General features: G+C 50.5%; 1 protein-coding gene across 1 annotated transcript in view; it reads left to right on the forward strand.

The window, feature by feature from the left end:
* MAPKAPK3 (MAPK activated protein kinase 3) overlaps positions 1-20,466 on the forward strand; it is a 51,683-nt gene that overhangs the window by 30,075 nt on the left and 1,142 nt on the right. Inside the window, exons 2-9 of the mRNA XM_040358730.1 lie at positions 6,616-6,755; positions 9,765-9,829; positions 11,672-11,751; positions 11,860-11,986; positions 13,561-13,636; positions 17,534-17,658; positions 18,976-19,061; positions 19,358-19,438. Coding sequence (XP_040214664.1) covers positions 6,616-6,755; positions 9,765-9,829; positions 11,672-11,751; positions 11,860-11,986; positions 13,561-13,636; positions 17,534-17,658; positions 18,976-19,061; positions 19,358-19,438 — 780 coding nt within the window. The remainder of the gene's footprint in view (positions 1-6,615; positions 6,756-9,764; positions 9,830-11,671; positions 11,752-11,859; positions 11,987-13,560; positions 13,637-17,533; positions 17,659-18,975; positions 19,062-19,357; positions 19,439-20,466) is intronic.

Raw genomic sequence — 20,466 nt, forward strand, 5'->3', positions numbered from 1 at the left:
ACAGGGGGCCAGATCCAGAGAGAATTACATCCGCGCAGCGTATCAGAGATACACTACGCCGCCGTACCTTACCTGGCGCATTTTCGAATCCTCAGCGATTTCGCGCCGTAAGTTACGGCGGCGTAGTGTATTTCTGGCGGCGGATTTCAAATTGGGCGGGTTGGGTGCGGGTTTCATTTAAATGAAGCGCGTCCCCGCGCCGAATGAAATGCGCATGCGTCGTTCCTAAATTTCCCGCCGTGCATTGCGCTAAATGACGTCGCAACTACGTCATTTTTTGAACTTAGGCTGCATTCACACCTAAGCGACAAAACGACCGACGCGGGATGCTTCTGCCGCTAGAGGGGAGAATTCCCATTGCTGTCTATGGAGATGGTTCACATCTCATATACGCGCAACGCCTGTCGCCTGAAAAAAAGTCCCGGACCCTTTTTTTCACGCGACAGGCGCGTTTTCCCATAGACAGCAATGGGAATACTTTTAGGGAAAAAAAAAAAATTTAAACATTTGTACTCGCGGCAAATCTGCCGCTACACGCGAACGCGGCTGTCGCTTAGGTGTGAATGCAGCCTTAGACGTGAGTTACGTCCATCCCTATTCACGGACGACTTACGCAAAAAAACAAAAAAATAAAAATTTTGACGCGGGAACGACGGCCATACTTAACATGGCAATTCTATCTATACGCCGCAAAATACCAGCTTTAACTATACGCCGGAAAAAGCCGACTACAGACGACATTAGAAAATGCGACGGTCGCGCGTACGTTCGTGGATCGTCGTAAATCGCTAATTTGCATACCCGACGCGGAAAACGCCACCCAGCGGACACCAAAGTATTGCATCTTAGATCCGAAGGCGTACGAAGACCTGTCGGATCTAACCCAGAAGCCGTCGTATCTTGATTTGAGGATTCAAAACAACGATACGACGCAGGAAATTTGAAAGTACGCCGGCGTATCAGTAGATACGCCGGCGTACTTCGTCTGTGGATCTGGCCCTCTATTCCTTTATTTTCTATTCTATTTTATTCTGAGCCGTGTAAAACCGGCCAGCAGCAGCGGGACGCTTCTAATCGGGGATAAAAGGCCTAACCGGTGTATGCCTCACCTTTACCTATGGAGACAGGGGGCGCAGTAAATGTTAGTGATACAATATGAGATCATTTAGGTACACAATGTTCCTAAACCTTAGGCTTTTCTCTTTCAAATGATGTCATAATACGCTGCAAACAAAAGGCAGCTTAAAGAACAGATGGATAAGCCCCCCCCCCCCCCCCGGCTTATCCAAGAAGCCCCCTTATTGTCCTTTCTAGTCCGCTAGTCATAGCTCAGGGGCCATGCTGTGTAATATGGCTTAAAAAAAAACTCCAAGGAAAATCGGCATGAAAATGTGTCAGGATTTACCTCCAACCCATAGAAGAGATGAACCTGAACCTCGTACCTACATCGGTGCAGCACTGTACACGAACCTCGTACCTACACCGGTGCAGCACTGTACACAAACCTCGTACCTACACCGGTGCAGCACTGTACACGAACCTAGTACCTACACCGGTGCAGCACTGTACACAAACCTCGTACCTACACCGGTGCAGCACTGTACACGAACCTAGTACCTACACCGGTGCAGCACTGTACACGAACCTCGTACCTACACCGGTGCAGCACTGTACACGAACCTCGTACCTATACCGGTGCAGCACTGTACACGAACCTCGTACCTACACCGGTGCAGCACTGTACACGAACTTCGTACCTACACCGGTGCAGCACTGTACACGAACCTCGTACCTACACCGGTGCAGCACTGTACACGAACCTCGTACCTACACCGATGCAGCATTGTACACGAACTTCATACCTACACCGGTGCAGCACTGTACACGAACCTCGTACCTACACCGGTGCAGCACTGTACACGAACCTCATACCTACACCGGTGCAGCACTGTACACGAACCTCGTACCTACACCTGTGCAGCACTGTACACAGTTACTTTGTATCTCTCTATCTCCTGTCTGATCAATGTTTATAAACAATGTTACTTTGTATCTCTCTATCTCCTGTCTGATCAATGTTTATAAACAATGTTACTTTGTATCTCTCTATCTGATCTGACATTTACACGCAAACACCGGCGGTTACCTGAGCGGTCTGGACCGTCCACGCCAAGCGCGGATTTCCGGCCAATCATGGACAGTCGCGGACATATAACCCGCAGACGGCGTCTGTACTTTCTCCATCGCTGGCCGAGTTTTATCAGATTAGCGGCTTTGAGTCCGTGGCTTAATCATTATCTGCTGACACAGGAGGGGGAGGGGGAGCCACCTTTGTATAAGTTGAAATTAAATAGTTCCTGCGGACGTTCGTATCCCGGGAAATTTATTTATTACTTCCCTCAGGAATGTAACCAGCGCCCCCCTCTGGGCGCTCACATGTGATTAAAAGCAGATTAGGACCACGTTCAGGAATCTGCTGAACCGCAGCGCTGGCGCCGAAAGCGCCACGAGCGAGTCTGACCCGTTCTGCTGACCCGACTTCCAGGGACAGTCCCGGAACCTAGAATTCTGCCCCCGGAGTATTTCAGGAGAGGAGAGTTCTGGAGGAAGGAGCAGAGTCCTCCAGCAGTGCAGAGTATCTCAGGAGAGGAGAGTTCTGGAGGAAGGAGCAGAGTCCTCCAGCAGAGTAATTCAGGAGAGGAGAGTTCTGGAGGAAGGAGCAGAGTCCTCCAGCAGAGCAGAGTATCTCAGGAGAGGAGAGTTCTGGAGGAAGGAGCAGAGTCCTCCAGCAGCGCAGAGTATTTCAGGAGAGGAGAGTTATAGAGGAAGGAGCAGAGTCCTCCAGCAGAGTATCTCAGGAGAGGAGAGTTATAGAGGAAGGAGCAGAGTCCTCCAGCAGAGCAGAGTATCTCAGGAGAGGAGAGTTCTGGAGGAAGGAGCAGAGTCCTCCAGCAGTGCAGAGTATCTCAGGAGAGGAGCGTTCTGGAGGAAGGAGCAGAGTCCTCCAGCAGAGTATATCAGGAGAGGAGAGTTATAGAGGAAGGAGCAGAGTCCTCCAGCAGAGTATATCAGGAGAGGAGAGTTATAGAGGAAGGAGCAGAGTCCTCCAGCAGAGTATCTCAGGAGAGGAGAGTTATAGAGGAAGGAGCAGAGTCCTCCAGCAGAGTATCTCAGGAGAGGAGAGTTCTGGAGGAAGGAGCAGAGTCCTCCAGCAGAGTATCTCAGGAGAGGAGAGTTCTGGAGGAAGGAGCAGAATCCTCCAGCAGAGTAGAGTATCTCAGGAGAGGAGAGTTCTGGAGGAAGGAGAAGAGTCCTCCAGCAGTGCAGAGTATTTCAGGAGAGGAGAGTTATAGAGGAAGGAGCAGAGTCCTCCAGCAGAGTATCTCAGGAGAGGAGAGTTATAGAGGAAGGAGCAGAGTCCTCCAGCAGAGTATATCAGGAGAGGAGAGTTCTGGAGGAAGGAGCAGAGTCCTCCAGCAGAGCAGAGTATCTCAGGAGAGGAGCGTTCTGGAGGAAGGAGCAGAGTCCTCCAGCAGTGCAGAGTATCTCAGGAGAGGAGAGGAGAGTTCTGGAGGAAGGAGCAGAGTCCTCCAGCAGTGCAGAGTATCTCAGGAGAGGAGAGTTCTGGAGGAAGGAGCAGAGTCCTCCAGCAGAGTATATCAGGAGAGGAGAGTTCTGGAGGAAGGAGCAGAGTCCTCCAGCAGTGCAGAGTATCTCAGGAGAGGAGAGTTCTGGAGGAAGGAGCAGAGTCCTCCAGCAGAGTATCTCAGGAGAGGAGAGTTCTGGAGGAAGGAGCAGAGTCCTCCAGCAGAGCAGAGTATCTCAGGAGAGGAGAGTTCTGGAGGAAGGAGCAGAGTCCTCTCTATTATTGCTCTTTATCTTTCCCACAATTTATAATAACAGAAGCTATAAAAACATCTCCTGCAATTTTCTACATAGCAACAGCGTGAGAGCGGATGAAATCAAAGCAGCCTGGGGGGGAGGGGAAGGGGGGCTCTGACTACAAAGGACGCTATGCGCATGCGCGTTTTTTGTCGTCTTTCTGTAGAGCGCCCTCCCTGAACCCGCACAATAATAAACATAAACAAACCTTTCTATGCAGGACATTTTATTCCCATTGTCGGATCTCTCACAAGGACGATGAACGGAACGATCGTTTTATGTAACAAGGAAAGATAAATACGGAAAGTTTCTATAGAATTTATCAGAAGTGAACGATATGAAGAGCACCTGTCAGAGGAGAGACGACGCCCATCGCTCACCTGTCTTCTACCTTTATTCTTCGTTAACCACTTCAATACCGGGCACTTTCACCCCCTTCTTACCCAGGCCAATTTTCAGATTTCAGTGCTGGGGGTATTCTGTACTGGGGGACAGGGAATGGGGGTGTCTATACCGAGGGGGTCTATACTGGGAGGGGGATTCTGTACTGGGGGACAGGGAATGGGGGTGTCTATACGAGGGGTCTGTACTGGGAGGGGGATTCTGTACTGAGGGGTCTGTACTGGGAGGGGGATTCTGTACTGAGGGGTCTGTACTGGGGACAGGGAATGGGGGGTATCTATACCGAGGGGTCTGTGCTGTAGGATCTGTACTGGGGGATGGAAAACGGGGGTGTCTATGTCTGTACTGGGGAGCATTGGGGGTGTTGTGTGTACTGGGGGAATGGTGTCTGTACTGGGGAGGTGGGCTGGGAGGGAAGAATTTAGGTCTGTACTGGGGGATGAAATATGAGGGTGTCTATGTACTGAGGGGTCTGTACTAAGGGATCTGTACTGGGGGGGGGGGTTCTGTACTGAGGTATCTGTACTGGGGGACAGGGAATGGAGAGTGTCTATACTGAGGGGTCTGTACTGGGAGGGGGATTCTGTACTGAGGGGTCTGTACTGGGGGACAGGGAATGGGGGGTATCTATACTGAGGGGTCTGTACTGGGAGGGGGATTCTGTACTGAGGGGTCTGTACTGGGGGACAGGGAATGGGGGGTGTCTATACTGAGTGGCTGTACTGGGGGAGGGGAATTCTGTATTGAGGAATCTGTACTGGGGTATGGAAAATGGGGGTGTCTATATACTAAGGGATCTGTACTTGGGGGGGGGGGGGTTCTGTATTGAGGGGTCTGTACTGGGGGACATGGAATGGGGAGTGTCTATACTGAGGGGTCTATACTGGGAGAGGGATTCTGTACTGAGGGGTCTGTACTGGGAGAGGGGTTCTGTACTGAGGGGTCTGTACTGGGAGAGGGGTTCTGTACTGAGGGGTCTGTACTGGGGGACAGGGAATGAGGGGGGTATCTATACTGAGGGGTCTGTACTGAGGGAGGGGGATTCTGTACTGAGGAATCTGTACTGGGGTATGGAAAATGGGGGTGTATATATACTAAGGGATCTGTACTTGGGGGGGTTCTGTATTGAGGGGTCTGTACTGGGGGATCATGGAATGGGGGGTGTCTATACTGAGGGGTCTATACTGGGAGGGGGATTCTGTACTGAGGGGTCTGTACTGTACGATCTGTACTAGGGGATGGGAAATAGGGGCGTCTATGTCTGTACTGGGGAGCATTGGGGGTGGTGTCTGTACTGGGGAGGTGGGCTGGGAGGGTAGAATTTAGGTCTGTACTGGGGGATGGGAAATGAGGGTGTCTATATAATGAGGGGTCTGTACTAAGGTATCTGTACTTGGGGTGGGGTGGGGGGTGTTCTGTACTGAGGGATCTGTACGCGGGGCAGGGGTTCTGTACTGAGTAATCTGTACTGGGGGGCAGGGAGTGGGGGTTATCTATACTCAGGGGTCTGTACTGGGAGGGGGATTCTGTACTGAGGGTTCTGTACTGGGAGACAGAGAATGGGGGATGTCTATACCGAGGGATCTGTACTTGGGGGGGGGGGTGTTCTGTACTGAGGGGTCTGTACTGGGAGACAGAGAATGGGGGGTATCTATACCGAGGGGTCTGTACTGGGAGGGGGATTCTGTACTGAGGGATCTGTACTGTAGGATCTGTACTGGGGGATGCAAAATGGGGGTGTCTATGTCTGTACTGGAAGCATTGGGGGTGTTGTCTGTACCCAATGGTCTGAACTGGGGTGGTGGGCTGGGAGGGGAGAATTTAGGTCTGTACTGGGGAATAGGATATGGGGGTGTCTATGTACTGGGAAGCATTGGGGTGTTGTCTGTACTGGGGGAATGGTGTCTGTACTGGGGGGCAGGGAGTGGGGGTTATCTATACTGAGGGGTCTGTACTGGGAGGGGGATTCTGTACTGAGGGGTCTGTACTGGGGAGGTGGGCTGGGAGTGGAGAATTTAGGACTGTACTGGGGGAGAATCTGTATTGGGGGGTTTGTGTTGGGGAAGAGGGGGGTCCATCTGTATTGTATTTCTTCAGACCATGTTTTGGAGGGCGGTGTACAAAATGATTGGGCCCGGGTGCCAGCTGTGCCCGGTATGCCACTGTAAGGGGGTTTCTTCAGCAATTGCTGATCAAGGAGTGACTGAAGTTAAACAAACAGCCACTAGAGGGAGCAGCGGGTACAAATCTTATTTTTTTTGGAAATATGGTACAGCAAACATGATTCTCTTCCCTGCTCCATAATATCCTCTCTCCTCCTCTCTTCTCCAGATTCTGCATGACAGCCCCAAGGCTCGGCGGGAGGTGGATTACCACACCAGAGCGTCAGGGGGGCCGCATATCGTGGGCGTCCTGGACGTGTATGAGAACATCCATCGTGGCAAGAGATGCCTTCTCATTGTCATGGAGTGGTAGGTCAGACGTGGGTTCTCATCCCCCCATCTACAGATAAATGACCCGAGGTCACACCAGACAGAACCGAGCAGCTGACACTCTAATAGCTGAGGATGTTGGGTCTCTATGAGGTTCCAGACACCAATCCGCACATTATGATAATCGCTTTATGGCGGAGCGACGTCATTACTGTGTTCATTCATCAGCAGCATCTGGATCATCATGAAGTCCTTATTGGATTGTGGAATAATGAGGGAAGCTGGAAAATGGAGGGGGGAGGGGCAGGATTGGGGGTCACATGACTGATATTGGGATAGGAGGACATCACATAACAAGACTCTATTCACTAATCTGACACCCCGGGATAAGGATCCTCCTCACTAAAGGGTTAAAGATCCAACAATGTTATACGGCATATAGAACATAGAAAGGCCAACCCCTTATTTCCCTTCCTTCCTTCCCTCCCATTCCTTTTCTTTCCTTCCTTCCCTCCCATTCCTTTCCTTCCCTTCCTTTCCTCCCATTCCTTTCCTACCCTTCCTTTCCTCCCATTCCTTTCCTTCCCTTCCTTCCCTCCCTTTCCTTTCCTTCCCTTCCTTCCCTCCCTTTCCTTTCCTTCCCTTCCTTCCCTCCCATTCCTTTCCTTCCCTCCCATTCCTTTCCTTCCCTTCCTTCCCTCCCATTCCTTTCCTTTCCTTCCCTTCCTTCACTTTCTTCCCTCCCATTCCTTTCCTTCCCTTCCCTCCCATTCCTTTCCTTCCCTTCCCTTCCTTCCCTCCCATTCCTTTCCTTCCCTCCCATTCCTTTCCTCCCATTCCTTTCCTTCCCTCCCATTCCTTTCTTCCCATTCCTTTCCTTCCTTTCCTTCCCTCCCATTCCTTTCCTTCCTTTCCTCCCATTCCTTCCCTTTCCTTCCTTTCCTTCCCTTTCCTTCCCTTCCTTCCCATTCCTTCCCTTTCTTCCTCCCATTCATTTCCTTTCCTCTTTCTTTTATTACCCATGCCACTTTCCATTTCCTTCCTTCCTTTCTTCCTTCCTTACGTCCTCTATCCCTCTTTCCTTGCTTCTTTACATCCTACCTTCCTTCATCCCTCCCATCTTCCTCTTCCTTCCCTTCCTCTTTCCTTCCCATCCCTTCCTCTTCCTTCCCTTCCTCTTTCCTTCCCCACCCACCTTCCAACTTTCTTCCCTTTCCTTCATTTCTTCCCTCCCTCCTTCTTTCCGTCCCCCATCCCACTTTCCAACCTTCTTGCCATTCTTTCCTTCTTTCTCCCTCCCTTCCTTCCCCTCCAACCTTGCTTCCTTCCTTTCTGCCTTCTTTCTTTCCCCTTTCCACTTTTTCCTTTCTTTCTTCCTTCCTCCTTCCCTCCCTCCTTTCTTTCCACCTTAATTTTTTTCCCTTTCCATTTCTCTCTTCCTTTTACTTTTCTTTTTTTCCTTTTTCTTCCTTCCTTCCTTCCTTCCTACATTCCTTCCTCCCTCTCATCTTCCTTCCCTGTCCTTTTCCTTCCTTCTTTCCTTCTTCCTTGACTTCTTTTCCTCTTTCCTTCCCCTTTCTTTCCCCATCCCACCTTCCAACCTTCTTTCCGTTCTTTCCTTCTTCTTCCTCCCTCCTTCCTTCCTTTCCTTCCCATCCTCTTTCCTTCCTCATCCCACCTTCCAACCTTATTCCCTTTCCTTCCTCCCTCTTTCTTTCCCCATCCCACCTTCCAACCTTCTTTCCGTTCTTTCCTTCTTCCTTCCTTCCTTCCCTCCCCTTCCCTTCCTTTTTCCGTCCCCATCTCACCTTCCAACCTCCTTCCCATTCGTTCCTTCTTCCTCCCTCCCCTCCTTCCTTCCCCTCCCACCTTGCTTCCTTCCTTTCTGCCTTCATTCCTTCCCCTTTCCACTTTTTCCTTTTCTTTTTCCTTCCTTTCATCCTTCCTTCCTTCCTTCCTTCCTCCTTCATTCTTTTCTCTCTTCCTATTCTCTCTTTCTTTTTCTTATTTTTTCTTTCTCCCTCCCTCCCTTCCTTCCTTCCTTCCTTCCTTCCTTCCTTCCTTCCTTCCTTCCTTCCTTCCATCCTACCTTCTTTTCTTCCCTCCCCATCTTCCTCCCCTGTCCTTTTCCTTCCTTCCTTCTTCCCTGCCCTGCCTTCCCTTCCTCTTTCCTTCCCCACCCCACCTTCGAACCTTCTCAATTTTCTTTCCTTTCTTCCCTTCCACCCTTTTTCTTTCCCCATCCCACCTTCTTCCCCTTCTTTCCTTCTTCTTCCCTCCCCTCCTTCTTTCCCCTTCCACCTTCCTTCCCTTCCTCTTTCCATCCCCATTCCACATTTCAACCTTCTTCCCTTTCCTTAATTTCTTCCCTTCCTCCCTCTTTCCATCCCCATTCCACCTTCCAACCTTCTTCACGTTCTTTCCTTCTTCCTCCCTCCCCTCCATCCTTCCTTTCTGCCTTCATTACTTCCACTTTCTGCTTTTTCCTTTTCTTTTTGCCTTTCTTACTTCCTTCCTTCCGCCTTCATTCTTTTCTCTTTGTGTTCTCACTTCCTTTTTCTTTTCTTCCTTAATTTTTTTCTTCCTTTTTTCATCCTACCTTTCTTTCCTCTTCCTTCCTTCCTTCCAACCTTCTTCACGTTCTTTCCTTCTTCTTCTTCCCTCCCTCCCTTCCTTTCTGCCTTCATTACTTCCCCTTTCTGCTTTTTCCTTTTCTTTTTGCCTTCCTTACTTCCTTCCTCTCTCCCTTCCGCCTTCATTCTTTTCTCTTTGTGTTCTCACTTCCTTTTTCTTTTCTTCCTTAATTTTTTCTTCCTTTTTTCATCCTACCTTTCTTTCCCCTTCTTTCCTTCCTTCCTTCCAACCTTCTTCATGTTCTTTCCTTCTTCCTTCCTTCATTTCTGCCTTCATTCCTTCCCTTTTCCGCTTTTTCCTTTTCTTTTTCCTCTCTCTCTCCCTTTCTTCCTTCCGCCTTCATTCTTTTCCCTTTCCCTTTCCCTTACCTTTACTCCCTTCCTAATCATTGTCATCATGTGTTGTATATTTCAGCATGCAGGGAGGGGAGCTCTTCACTCGCATCCAGCAGAGAGGTGACCAGGCCTTCACAGAACGAGGTAAGTAGAATTCATGTCCTCTGATTATTGTAGATCCAACCAGGGCCGTCTTAATAGCATCACGGGCCCCGGGGCAAAGCGATGCTCTGGGGCCCCTACAATGATGACAGTGCAGGTAAACAGACATCAGGTAGGTAGGAGGCAGACTGCCTCCCCTTTGTATCTATCACACTCAGTGCCATCACGGGGGCCCCCATTTTCAGGGCAGCGTGGGCTCAAGGACCAGCTGCTTTGGGGAAATTGCAGGGGCCCCCCCATGCAGCTGGGGCCCCTGGGCAGTGCCCAGGTGTGCCCTCTCATTAAGACAGCCCTGGATCCAACCAAAGCTGATATTTTATTGTTTGGTAGATGCTGGGGGGGGTTGGGGTCGGTTTCTTCTATCTTTCAGAACTCGGTCATGTAGATCATGGAGTGGGGAAGGAGCTCTGTGATGGGTAATCACGGGAGGAGAGAGCAGAGTGTAGGCCGGTCAACACAACAGTATTCAGTGCTTGTGCAGATACACTATATTACCAAAAGTATTGGGACGCCTTCCTCTACACACACATACAGTATACATACACACACAGACACACAATATGCACACACAGTATACACACACTGAAAAGGCACTGGAGAGGCGGGGTAGATATTACCCTTCGGATTTAAAAAAAAAAACACAGATTTTTACATACTGTCCCTGGTTTTACTGAGGCTTTCAACCCTGATGGGGCCTCCCTAGTGGCATGGGGGCCCTCGGGCAGTGCCCGAGAGCCCGAATGGTCAGCCCACCCCTGCGCGGAGCGCCTCTGAAGAGGAACAGGTAATACGACCACCCAGGTGTACTTAGGTAACGCAGGAAGACCTTCAGGGACCCTCAGACCTGAGAGACACCCAATGAATACACATGAAACAGTTGCTAAGTGTATCAAAAGACGTGTCAGGTTTATTGAGCACAAGCACAGAGGCCCAGATTCAAGAAGCAATTGCGCCCGTGTAACCATAGGTTACACGGCGCAATTGCTTACTTGCTCCGGCGTTACGAATGCTCCTGATTCAGGAACCTCGTTACACCGACTGCAGCCTAAAATCTGCGTGGCATAAGGCTCTAGGGGGCGCTCCCATTGTGATCAGCGTGTAGTATGCAAATTGCATACTACCACTGATTCACAAACTTGCGCGGGCCCCGTGCAAGCCAGGTTTCCATACGGCAACTTTGGCGCAAGGCTGCCCCTTCTAATAGTAGGGGCAGCCAATGCTAATGTGAAATTTGAATTTCACGTCGTTTGCGTAAGTGATTCGTGAATGGCGCTGGACGCCATTCACGTTCACTTTGAAGCAAATGACGTCCTTGCGACGTCATTTGCCGCAATGCACGTCGGGAAAGTTTCCCGACGGAGCATGTGCTGTACGCTCGGCGCGGGAGCGTGCCTAATTTAAATGATTCCCGCCCCCGGCGGGATCATTTACATTGCGCGCGCTTACGCCGGGCAATTTTGCCGGCGCGCCCTCGCAATTTACGGAGCTACTGCTCCGTGAATCGAGGGCAGCGCAAAATATTTGCGTGGGCGCAGGGCAAAATCGTTGCCCTGCTCCCCCGCAAATATCGCGCAAATGTACCTGAATCTGGGCCAGAGTATATATGCAATTCAAAGGAAGAAAGGTGGGGGCTCAGGAGGAAGTTGTGTCTTATATGTTATACGTGTCACCCGTCACGTGAACGGCACGCCTCAGTGGCTCGGGATTGTACGTTGGATAAACGGGAACATTGTATTTTTAGCATTAATGAGAATGAACGCGCAATTAGGACAGCCGATTTTTAGATCACTTTTTGAGATGAAATTGAATTTGTGATCCCCCCAGAGGCGTCGGACATAATGCGCGGCATCGGATTGGCCATTCAGCACCTCCACGCGCTGAACATCGCCCACCGAGATGTCAAGGTCAGTAGCTGCGGCCCTGTCCTCCATTCGCTGTGCATGCTGAGTTGTCTGTCCTTTATATTAACCCTATATATTTCTCTGTGCCCCCCCCCTCCCCCTCCCCCCCAGCCCGAGAATCTCCTCTACTCCTCCAAGGACATCAATGCTGATCTGAAGATCACAGATTTCGGCTTCTCCAAAGAGACGACCATCCAAAACGCGCTGCAGACGCCCTGCTACACGCCGTACTATGTGGGTGAGTGTGGGGGGGGGGGGGGGGGAGAGGAGGACAGGAAAGCTGCACAAAAGTGTCCTGTATGGATTCAAAACTTTGTCCCATTATTAGCCAATGGGTGCCTAGCATTCTTGGTTGCTAGGATGCAGGCAGCTTAAACCTGCGTCCTGCCGCTACTACTACTACTACAGCTGCACCACCTCCAGCCTCCTCTTCAGCCAATGGCTGCTGTAGCCCAACCCTCCCTACTAACCTGCCCCATGTGACTGAAAACACAAGTGGTCTGCAACAAGGAGAAGAAAAGTTGGAGTCTGACCTTTGCACTCTGTGCGTTACTACTCCTGATCCCTGCACTCTCCTGCATTACTACTCCTGATCCCTGCACTCTCCTGCATTACTACTCCTGATCCCTGCACTCTGTGCTATACTACTCCTGATCCCTGCACTCTGTGCTATACTACTCCTGATCCCTGCACTCTCCTGCATTACTACGCCTAAACCCTGCACTCTGTGCATTACTACGCATGATCCTTGCACTCTCCTGCATTACTACTCCTGATCCCTGCACTCTGTGCATTACTACACCTGATCCCTGCACTCTCCTGCATTACTACGCCTGATCCCTGCACTCTCCTGCATTACTACGCCTGATCCCTGCACTCTGTGCATTACTACTCCTGATCCCTGCACTCTCCTGCATTACTACGCCTGATCCCTGCACTCTGTGCATTACTACGCCTGATCCCTGCACTCTCCTGCATTACTACGCCTGATCCCAGCACTCTCCTGCATTACTACTCCTGATCCCTGCACTCTCCTGCATTACTACTTCTGATCCCTGCACTCTCCTGCATTACTACTCCTGATCCCTGCACTCTCCTGCATTACTACTCCTGATCCCTGCACTCTCCTGCATTACTACTCCTGATCCCTGCGCTCTCCTGCATTACTACTCCTGATCCCTGAGCTCTCCTGCATTACAACTCCGGATCCCTGCACTCTGTGCATTACTACGCCTGATCCCTGCACTCTCCTGCATTACTACTCCTGATCCCTGCACTCTCCTGCATTACTACTCCTGATCCCTGCACTCTTTGCGTTACTACTCCTGATCCCTGCACTCTCCTGCATTACTACTCCTGATCCCTGCACTCTCCTGCATTACTACTCCTGATCCCTGCACTCTCCTGCATTACTACTCCTGATCCCTGCACTCTCCTGAATTACTACTCCTGATCCCTGCACTTTCCTGCATTACTTCTCCTGATCCCTGCACTCTGTGCGTTACTACTCCTGATCCCTGCACTCTCCTGCATTACTTCTCCTGATCCCTGCACTCTGTGCGTTACTACTCCTGATCCCTGCACTCTGTGCTATACTACTCCTGATCCCTGCACTCTTTGCGTTACTACTCCTGACCCCTGCAGTGTGTGCATTACTTACTTCTTACATTTGCATTCTCTTACTTCTGACCCCTGCATTCTGTAATTTGTATTGTGACTTGTCAGGAATTGATTCACAAAGACTTGTAAAGCTTCATCCACACAAAGTGACTCCTCCGTCCTCATCTCTCGTTTCCTCTCCTCTTCCCGCAGCTCCGGAGGTTCTGGGCCCTGAGAAATACGACAAGTCGTGTGATATGTGGTCGTTGGGGGTCATAATGTATATACTGTGAGTATAAAGATGTCTTTGTATTCTGGTCATCATTCCTCTGCTTCTCACACTTCATCAACTTTACTTCTGATTAACATTATGGCCAGGGTTGGACTGGCCATTGGGACTACAGGAAGTTTCCCGGTGGGCCGATGGCTCAGTGGGCCGCTTTCAGTGACAGCGGACCGCCGCCCCCCTCCGCCCCTCTGTCTCTCCCTTCCCGCAGTGCTCACCTCCTCTCCCTCCCTGCAGCGCCCACCTGGGGGGACAAAGAAGCAGGGGGAGGACCAGAGGAGCAGGGGGGACGACAGAGGAACATGGGGGAGGGGACAGACAGCTGACTCAACAGCTATGGCCTGGGAGTTTCTCACTTCTGCCTAATCTTGTCCCATAAGGGGGGGGCACCAAACTGATTTTTTGCCCCGGGTGAAATAATGTCTGGCTTCCCCAATGGTACTGCCTATAAGAGTACCAGTACCAGCCGTTCTACTCTAATAAAGTAGAACGGCTAGTGGCTAGTGAAGGGAGAGAGGGGGCTTGGGTGGCCGGGGTGGGGGGTGCGGGAGTTGTTCGGCCGCCATGGGAGAGACCTGTCAAAGTGGGCCAGTCTGGATGAAGTCCAGGGCCAAATTTTTGTCCCAGTCCAGCCCTGATTATGGCCTAAAGTATGTGAACCCCCCCCCCCCCCTAAAAAGGTTCACATGTCCCCAGTGAAGGGTCCTGTAACACTACATCATACAAAGACGTTGTAGATAATTCAAACCTTGTGATAACAGTTCGGTGAAGACCCTTTTACGTGAGGCCTGATGTGTGAGCCTGGTCTTTTTTTTCTTTGGTGGCCAACGTGGGGCTGTCAGGTCTAATTTTTTGCTTTGGTGCCCAATGTGAGGCCTGATGTGCGAGCCCAGTCTATTTTTGGTAGCCAACGTAGGGCCTGATGTGTGAGCTAGGTCTTTTTTTTGTGCCCAACATGAGGCTTGATTTATAAGCCTGATTTTTTTTTGGTGGCCAATGTGAGGCCAGATGTGTGAGCCATGTCTGTTTTATTGGTACCCAATGTGAGCCTTGATTTATGAGCCTGGTCTTTTTTTGGTGCCCAATGTGAGGCTTGATTTATAAACCAGGTCTTTTTTTTGGTGCCCAACATGAGGCTTGATGTATGAGCTCGGTCATTTATTTTTTTTGGTGGCCAACGTGAGGCTTGATGTACGAGCCAGGTCTTTCTTTTTGGTGGCCAACTTGAGGCTTGATTCATGAGCCTGGTCTTTTTTTTTTGGTGCCCAATGTGAGGCCCGATGTGTGAGCCCGGTCTATTTTTGGTAGCCAACGTGGGGCCTGATGTCTGAGCCAGGTCTTATTTTTGTGCCCAACATGAGGCTTGATTTTTAAGCCTGATTTTTTTTTCGTGGCCAATGTAAGGCCTGATGTGTGAGCCAGGTTTGTTTTATTGGTACCCAATGTGAGGCTTGATTTATGAGCCTGGTCTTTTTTTGGTGCCCAATGTGAGGCTTGTTTTATAAACCAGGTCTTTTTTTTTTTGGTGCCCAACATGAGGCTTGATGTATGAGCCAGGTCTTTTTTTTGGTGGCCAACTTGAGGCTTGATTCATGAGCCTGGTCTTTTTTTTTTTTGGTGCCCAATGTGAGGCCTGATGTCAGAGCCTGGTCTTTTTTTCTTTGGTGGCCAACATGGGGCTGCCAGGTCTTCTTGTTTGTTTTGGTGCCCAATGTGAGGCCTGATGTGCGAGCCCGGTCTATTTTTGGTGGCCAACGTGGGGCCTGATGTGTGAGCCAGGTCTTTTTTTTGTGCCCAATGTGAGGCTTGATTTATGAGCCTGATCTTTTTTTTGTGGCCAATGTGAAGCCTGATGTGTGAGCCAGGTCTTTTTTTTCTCCGGTGGCCAACCTGGGGCTGCCAGGTTGTCTTTTTTTTTTTTTTGGTGCCCGATGTGAGGCCTGATGTATGACTCAGGTCTGTTTTTTTGGGTGCCCAATGTGAGGCCTGATGTGCGGCGGGCCATGTCTTTTTTTTTCCTTTGGTGCCCAACGTGAGGCTTGATTTATGAGCCTGGTCTCTTTTTTTTGGTGCCCAACGTGAGGCATGATGTATGAGCCATGTCTGTTTTTTGGTGCCCAATGTGGGGCTGATGTGGGAGTCAGGTCTTTTTTCTTTTCTTTTTTGGTGCCCAACATGACCCACCCAGGAATTTCAGTTTTTTTTTCCAGTGATAGAGACTTGGCATCCCAAGTGGGTGTTAGCTAGGGTTGTCTGCATGCAGTTTCCCAATAAATGCCCACTATTTTAGACCCTTCAAGGCATTTAGATATTTTCATAACTTGCTTGCATCAAGGACGAAGGCTCTTAAGAGGAGTGCTGAGGCCGGGAGGTGTGATGTTTTCAGAAAGCTATGTACAGGCACCTCCCACCAGTCATGATTTACCTCCATTGCATAGAGAAGCACAGAGACCCTAAGTTATGTAATGAAAACAGCTTTAATAAAAATGTAATTAGGATTTAATTTTGATGAGGAGGAGGGAGAAACCACTGGGGCGGCCACAAATAAGCAGATTAATCTTCAGCTTTAATTCCTCCTTTGTTGCTCTATATTGGTAAAAGTGAAAATAAATTCTGCGCTGCCAACAGATTGCCGTCAGGCGCTCTTCTCACGTTATGATAATCCAGATGGTTGTCATCGTTATCCGTGAGAAGCTCTGTCATCGGTTATGCAAACGATTTCAGCTCCTTCTGTTCTTATCTTCTGGATATCTTTGTGTTAGAAATTCTGTATACACTTCACATGTGTTACTCTGCTGCTTAACTGCAGACAGGAAACGTTTATTATACAGAGAAAAGACACAGAGTATACCATAGAGCAGCTACAAACTTATAAACACTGCCACCTACTGGCTGGAGAATATATCTGTAGTTGTTTTATTATACAGAGAAAAGACAGTGGCCCGGATTCAGAAAGGAGATACGACGGCGTATCTCCGGATACGCCGTCGTATCTCTAAGTGTGCGGGGTCGTAACTATGCGACTGATTCATAGAATCAGGTTACGCATAGATTTTCCTAAGATCCGACCGGCGTAAGTGTCTTACATCGTCGTATCTTAGGCTGCATATTTACGCTGGCCCGCTAGGTGGCGCTTCCGTATATTTACGCGATGAATATGCTAATTAGGTAGATACGCCGATTCAGAAACGTACGTCCACCCGGCGCATTTTTTTACATCGTTTATGTTCGGCTTTTTTCGGCATAAAGTTACCCCAGCTATATGAGGCGTAGCCAATGTTAAGTATGGACGTCGTTCCCACGTCGAGTTTTGAAAATTTTACGTCGTTTGCGTAAGTCGTTCGCGAATAGGGCTGGGCGTCATTTACGTTCACGTCGAAAGCATTGGCTTCTTGCGGGGTAAATTTGGATCATGCGCACTGGGATACTTTCACGGACGGCGCATGCGCCGTTCGTAAAAAGCGTCATTTACGTGGGGTCACATTAAATTTACATAACACACGCCCACATCTACCACATTTAAATTAGGCGGGCTTACGCCGGCCTATTTACGCTACGCCACCGCAACTTTGGTTTGAGCATACGGCACTTGCCTGTCAAAGTTGCGGAGGCGTAGCGTAAATAGGATACGTTACGCCCGCACAAAGATACGCGGTTCTACGTGAATCCGGGCCACAGAGTATACCATAGAGCAGCTACAAACTTATAAACACTGCCACCTACTGGCTGAAGAATATATCTGTAGTTGTTTTATTATACAGAGAAAAGACACAGAGTATACCATAGAGCAGCTACAAAACTTATAAACACTGCCACCTACTGGCTGGAGAATATATCTGTAGTTGTTGCACAAAATACATGAGCGTGGTATTCCAACACCATGTCTCTTCCTCTCTGCAGACTGTGCGGATATCCCCCCTTCTACTCCAACACCGGCCAGGCCATCTCCCCCGGGATGAAGAAGAGGATTAGGATGGGGCAGTACGAGTTCCCAGCGCCGGAGTGGAACGAAGTCTCGGAAGAAGGTATAGAAGGTCACATCTCTGATCTACAGATGAAGGAAAAATTGTGTTACATTGTATTTCCTCAATGACACACGCAGAGGCGTTGCTAGGGGGGTGCGGGGGGTGCGGTCCGCACCGGGTGACACCCGCTAGAGGGGTGACACCATCCCGTTTTTTTTTTTTTTTTTTTTTTTTTTTTAGCTGACATGCCCAGCCTGCCCTGTGCAATCCCAGCCTGCCCTGTACCACCCCAGCCTGCTCTGTGCCACCCCAGCCTGCCCTGTACCACCCAGCCTGCCCTGTATCACCCAGCCTGCCCTGTATCACCCAGCCTGCCCTGTACCACCCCAAACAGCCCTATACCACCCCAGCCTGCCCTGTACCCCCCCCCCCCCCAAACAGCCCTGTACAACTCCAGCCTGCCCTGTACCACTCCAGCCTGCCCTTTACCACCCAGCCTGCCCTGTGCCACCACAGCCTGCCCTGTACCAGCCTGCCCTGTACCACCCCAAACTTTCCCATGCCACCCCAACTTGCCCTGCGCCACCCTAACTTGCCCTGTACCACTCCAATCTGCCCTATGCCACCATAACTTGCCCTATACCACCCCCAACCTGCCCAATGCCATCCCAACTTGCCCTATGCCACCCTAACTTGCACTATACCACCCCAACCTGCCCTGTGCCACCCTAACTTGCACTATACCACCCCAACCTGCCCTGTGCCACCCTAACTTGCCCTATACCACCCCAACCTGTCCTATGCAACCCTAACTTGCCCTATACCACCCCAAACTACCCTATATCACCCTAACATGCCCTATACCACCCCAACCTGTCCTATACCACCCCACTACACCAACCTGCCACTATACAACTCTATACTACCCTAACCTGCCACTATACTGCCCTATACTATCATTTACAGGGGCTGGTTTGGGGTGCGCCCCATGCCCGTGCGCTGCCTGCTTGGTGCTGGGCAGCCTAGACAGAGGGGGGGGGTGACACCATGTTTTACCGCACCGGGTGACAACAATCCTAGTGATGCCACTGGACACACGCAGAGTTTCTGCAAGTGTCATTTCACCCGGGAATGGTTCCGTTTTCTCAGATCTGTGATGCTGCTGGAGAGTTTCCCTCACTTCCCGTCTGATAAAACTTCATCAGGACAGGAAGTGAGAGAAATCTCTCTAACAGAACCCCAGATAGTAAACAAAAAAAAAACTGCCAGGGAATATTAGATCCTTTGGCTACTTCAATAAACAAACCCCTCCGCTGCCCCTCCCTGATCTATTTTATCTTTTGTGTCTCCCCCCCCCCCCCCCCCCCCCCCCGACAGCCAAACAGATGATCCGCCTCCTCCTGCGGACGGACCCGACGGAGCGGATGACGATCACACAATTCATGAACCATGCCTGGATCAATGTGAGTACAAATTCTGTATTATCGGGCTGGTGGGACCGTGGGAAGTATATTGGGGGGGGGGGGGGGGGGGTTTATGTTATTAGTGAGTTCCTCTCTATGGACTGTAGTGCAAATCTGCAAAATGCAAAAAACACTAAAAATATCCATAGATGTGAATGAGGAAAATCTCCTCGGTCCTATCAGAATATCACACTCTCCATGGGAGGAGGAGGGCGCCACCTACAGGCAGTGAGGGGGAAGTGCGCCTCTATATCTACCTCTCCATTTCATCACCTCTGTATTTTCTTTCTGTCCAGCAATCTATGGCCGTCCCGCAGACCCCCCTCCACACGGCCCGAGTCCTGCAGGAGGACAAGGAGCACTGGGACGAGGTGAAGGTAAGAGAACGACGCTTCACTGAGACCGCCACCTGCATCGCGCTGATCTTCTCCCTCATCTTTCCTCCTGATCTTCTGTCCCCCCATCCATTTTCTCTCGCTCCTCATTCACCCCCCCCCCCATCTCTTCTCCCTTTCGCTCCCCCCTCTCTATTTCCCCCTCTCCCTTTTATTTTTCTCCTCCTCTCTCTCCTTTCTCTCTCTCTCCCCCCTTCCCTCTGTCCCTTTCTCTCTTCTCCTCTCCCCCTCAGCCCAACTTTGTCTCCTTCCCTCTTCTCTCTCTCTCTACTCTCCCCTCTCTTTCACCCATGGGCATCCACTGATACACATTTAACCCTTTCTTCAAACGGTAGCAGGGGTTAAAAGCGCCCCGCTATCGGTCGAATAGCGCAGCTAAAATGATGGTGAAGCGGCACTTTTTAGCGGCGCTTTACCGATAACGCGGCCAGTTGGCAGTATGAAATTGCTCTTGAGATAATTCAGCTTCACTCCATGCCCATATAAATATAGCCTAGAGAATGTACAGACCCCCCTTCAGCACAGACCCCTCCATTCAGCACAGACCCCCCATTCTGCACAGACCCCTCCATTCAGCACAGATGAACCCCCCCCTTCAGCACAGCCCCCCATTCCGCACAGACCCCTCCATTCAGCACAGACCCCCCCTTCAGCACAGATGGACCTCCCCTCCCCCATCCCATTCAGTACCTCAGATCAGCCATCAGCACGGCCGGGTCACAGCAGGTTCCCTCCCCCCGTATACACATAAACACTGGAGGGGGAGGCGGCTTCACTTTGCTCGCTGTGTCTGTGTGACATGTGGCCCGAGACCGCTCAGACAGCCCGCGACCGCGAGACTCTTCAGCAGCTTCTCGATTTTACTGGGGGGGTCAATTGCCCCCCCTTGCCCTATGCAGCGGGTGCCCATACTTTCACCAGAATCCCATCTCCCTCTCTCCACTCTTTAGATTTCTTTCTCATCTTCTACTCTCCTCTCATCCCGTCCTTTACCCCTTTCTCTACCTCTC

This window comes from Rana temporaria, chromosome 7 (assembly GCF_905171775.1).
Source record: "Rana temporaria chromosome 7, aRanTem1.1, whole genome shotgun sequence".
NCBI lineage: Eukaryota > Metazoa > Chordata > Amphibia > Anura > Ranidae > Rana > Rana temporaria.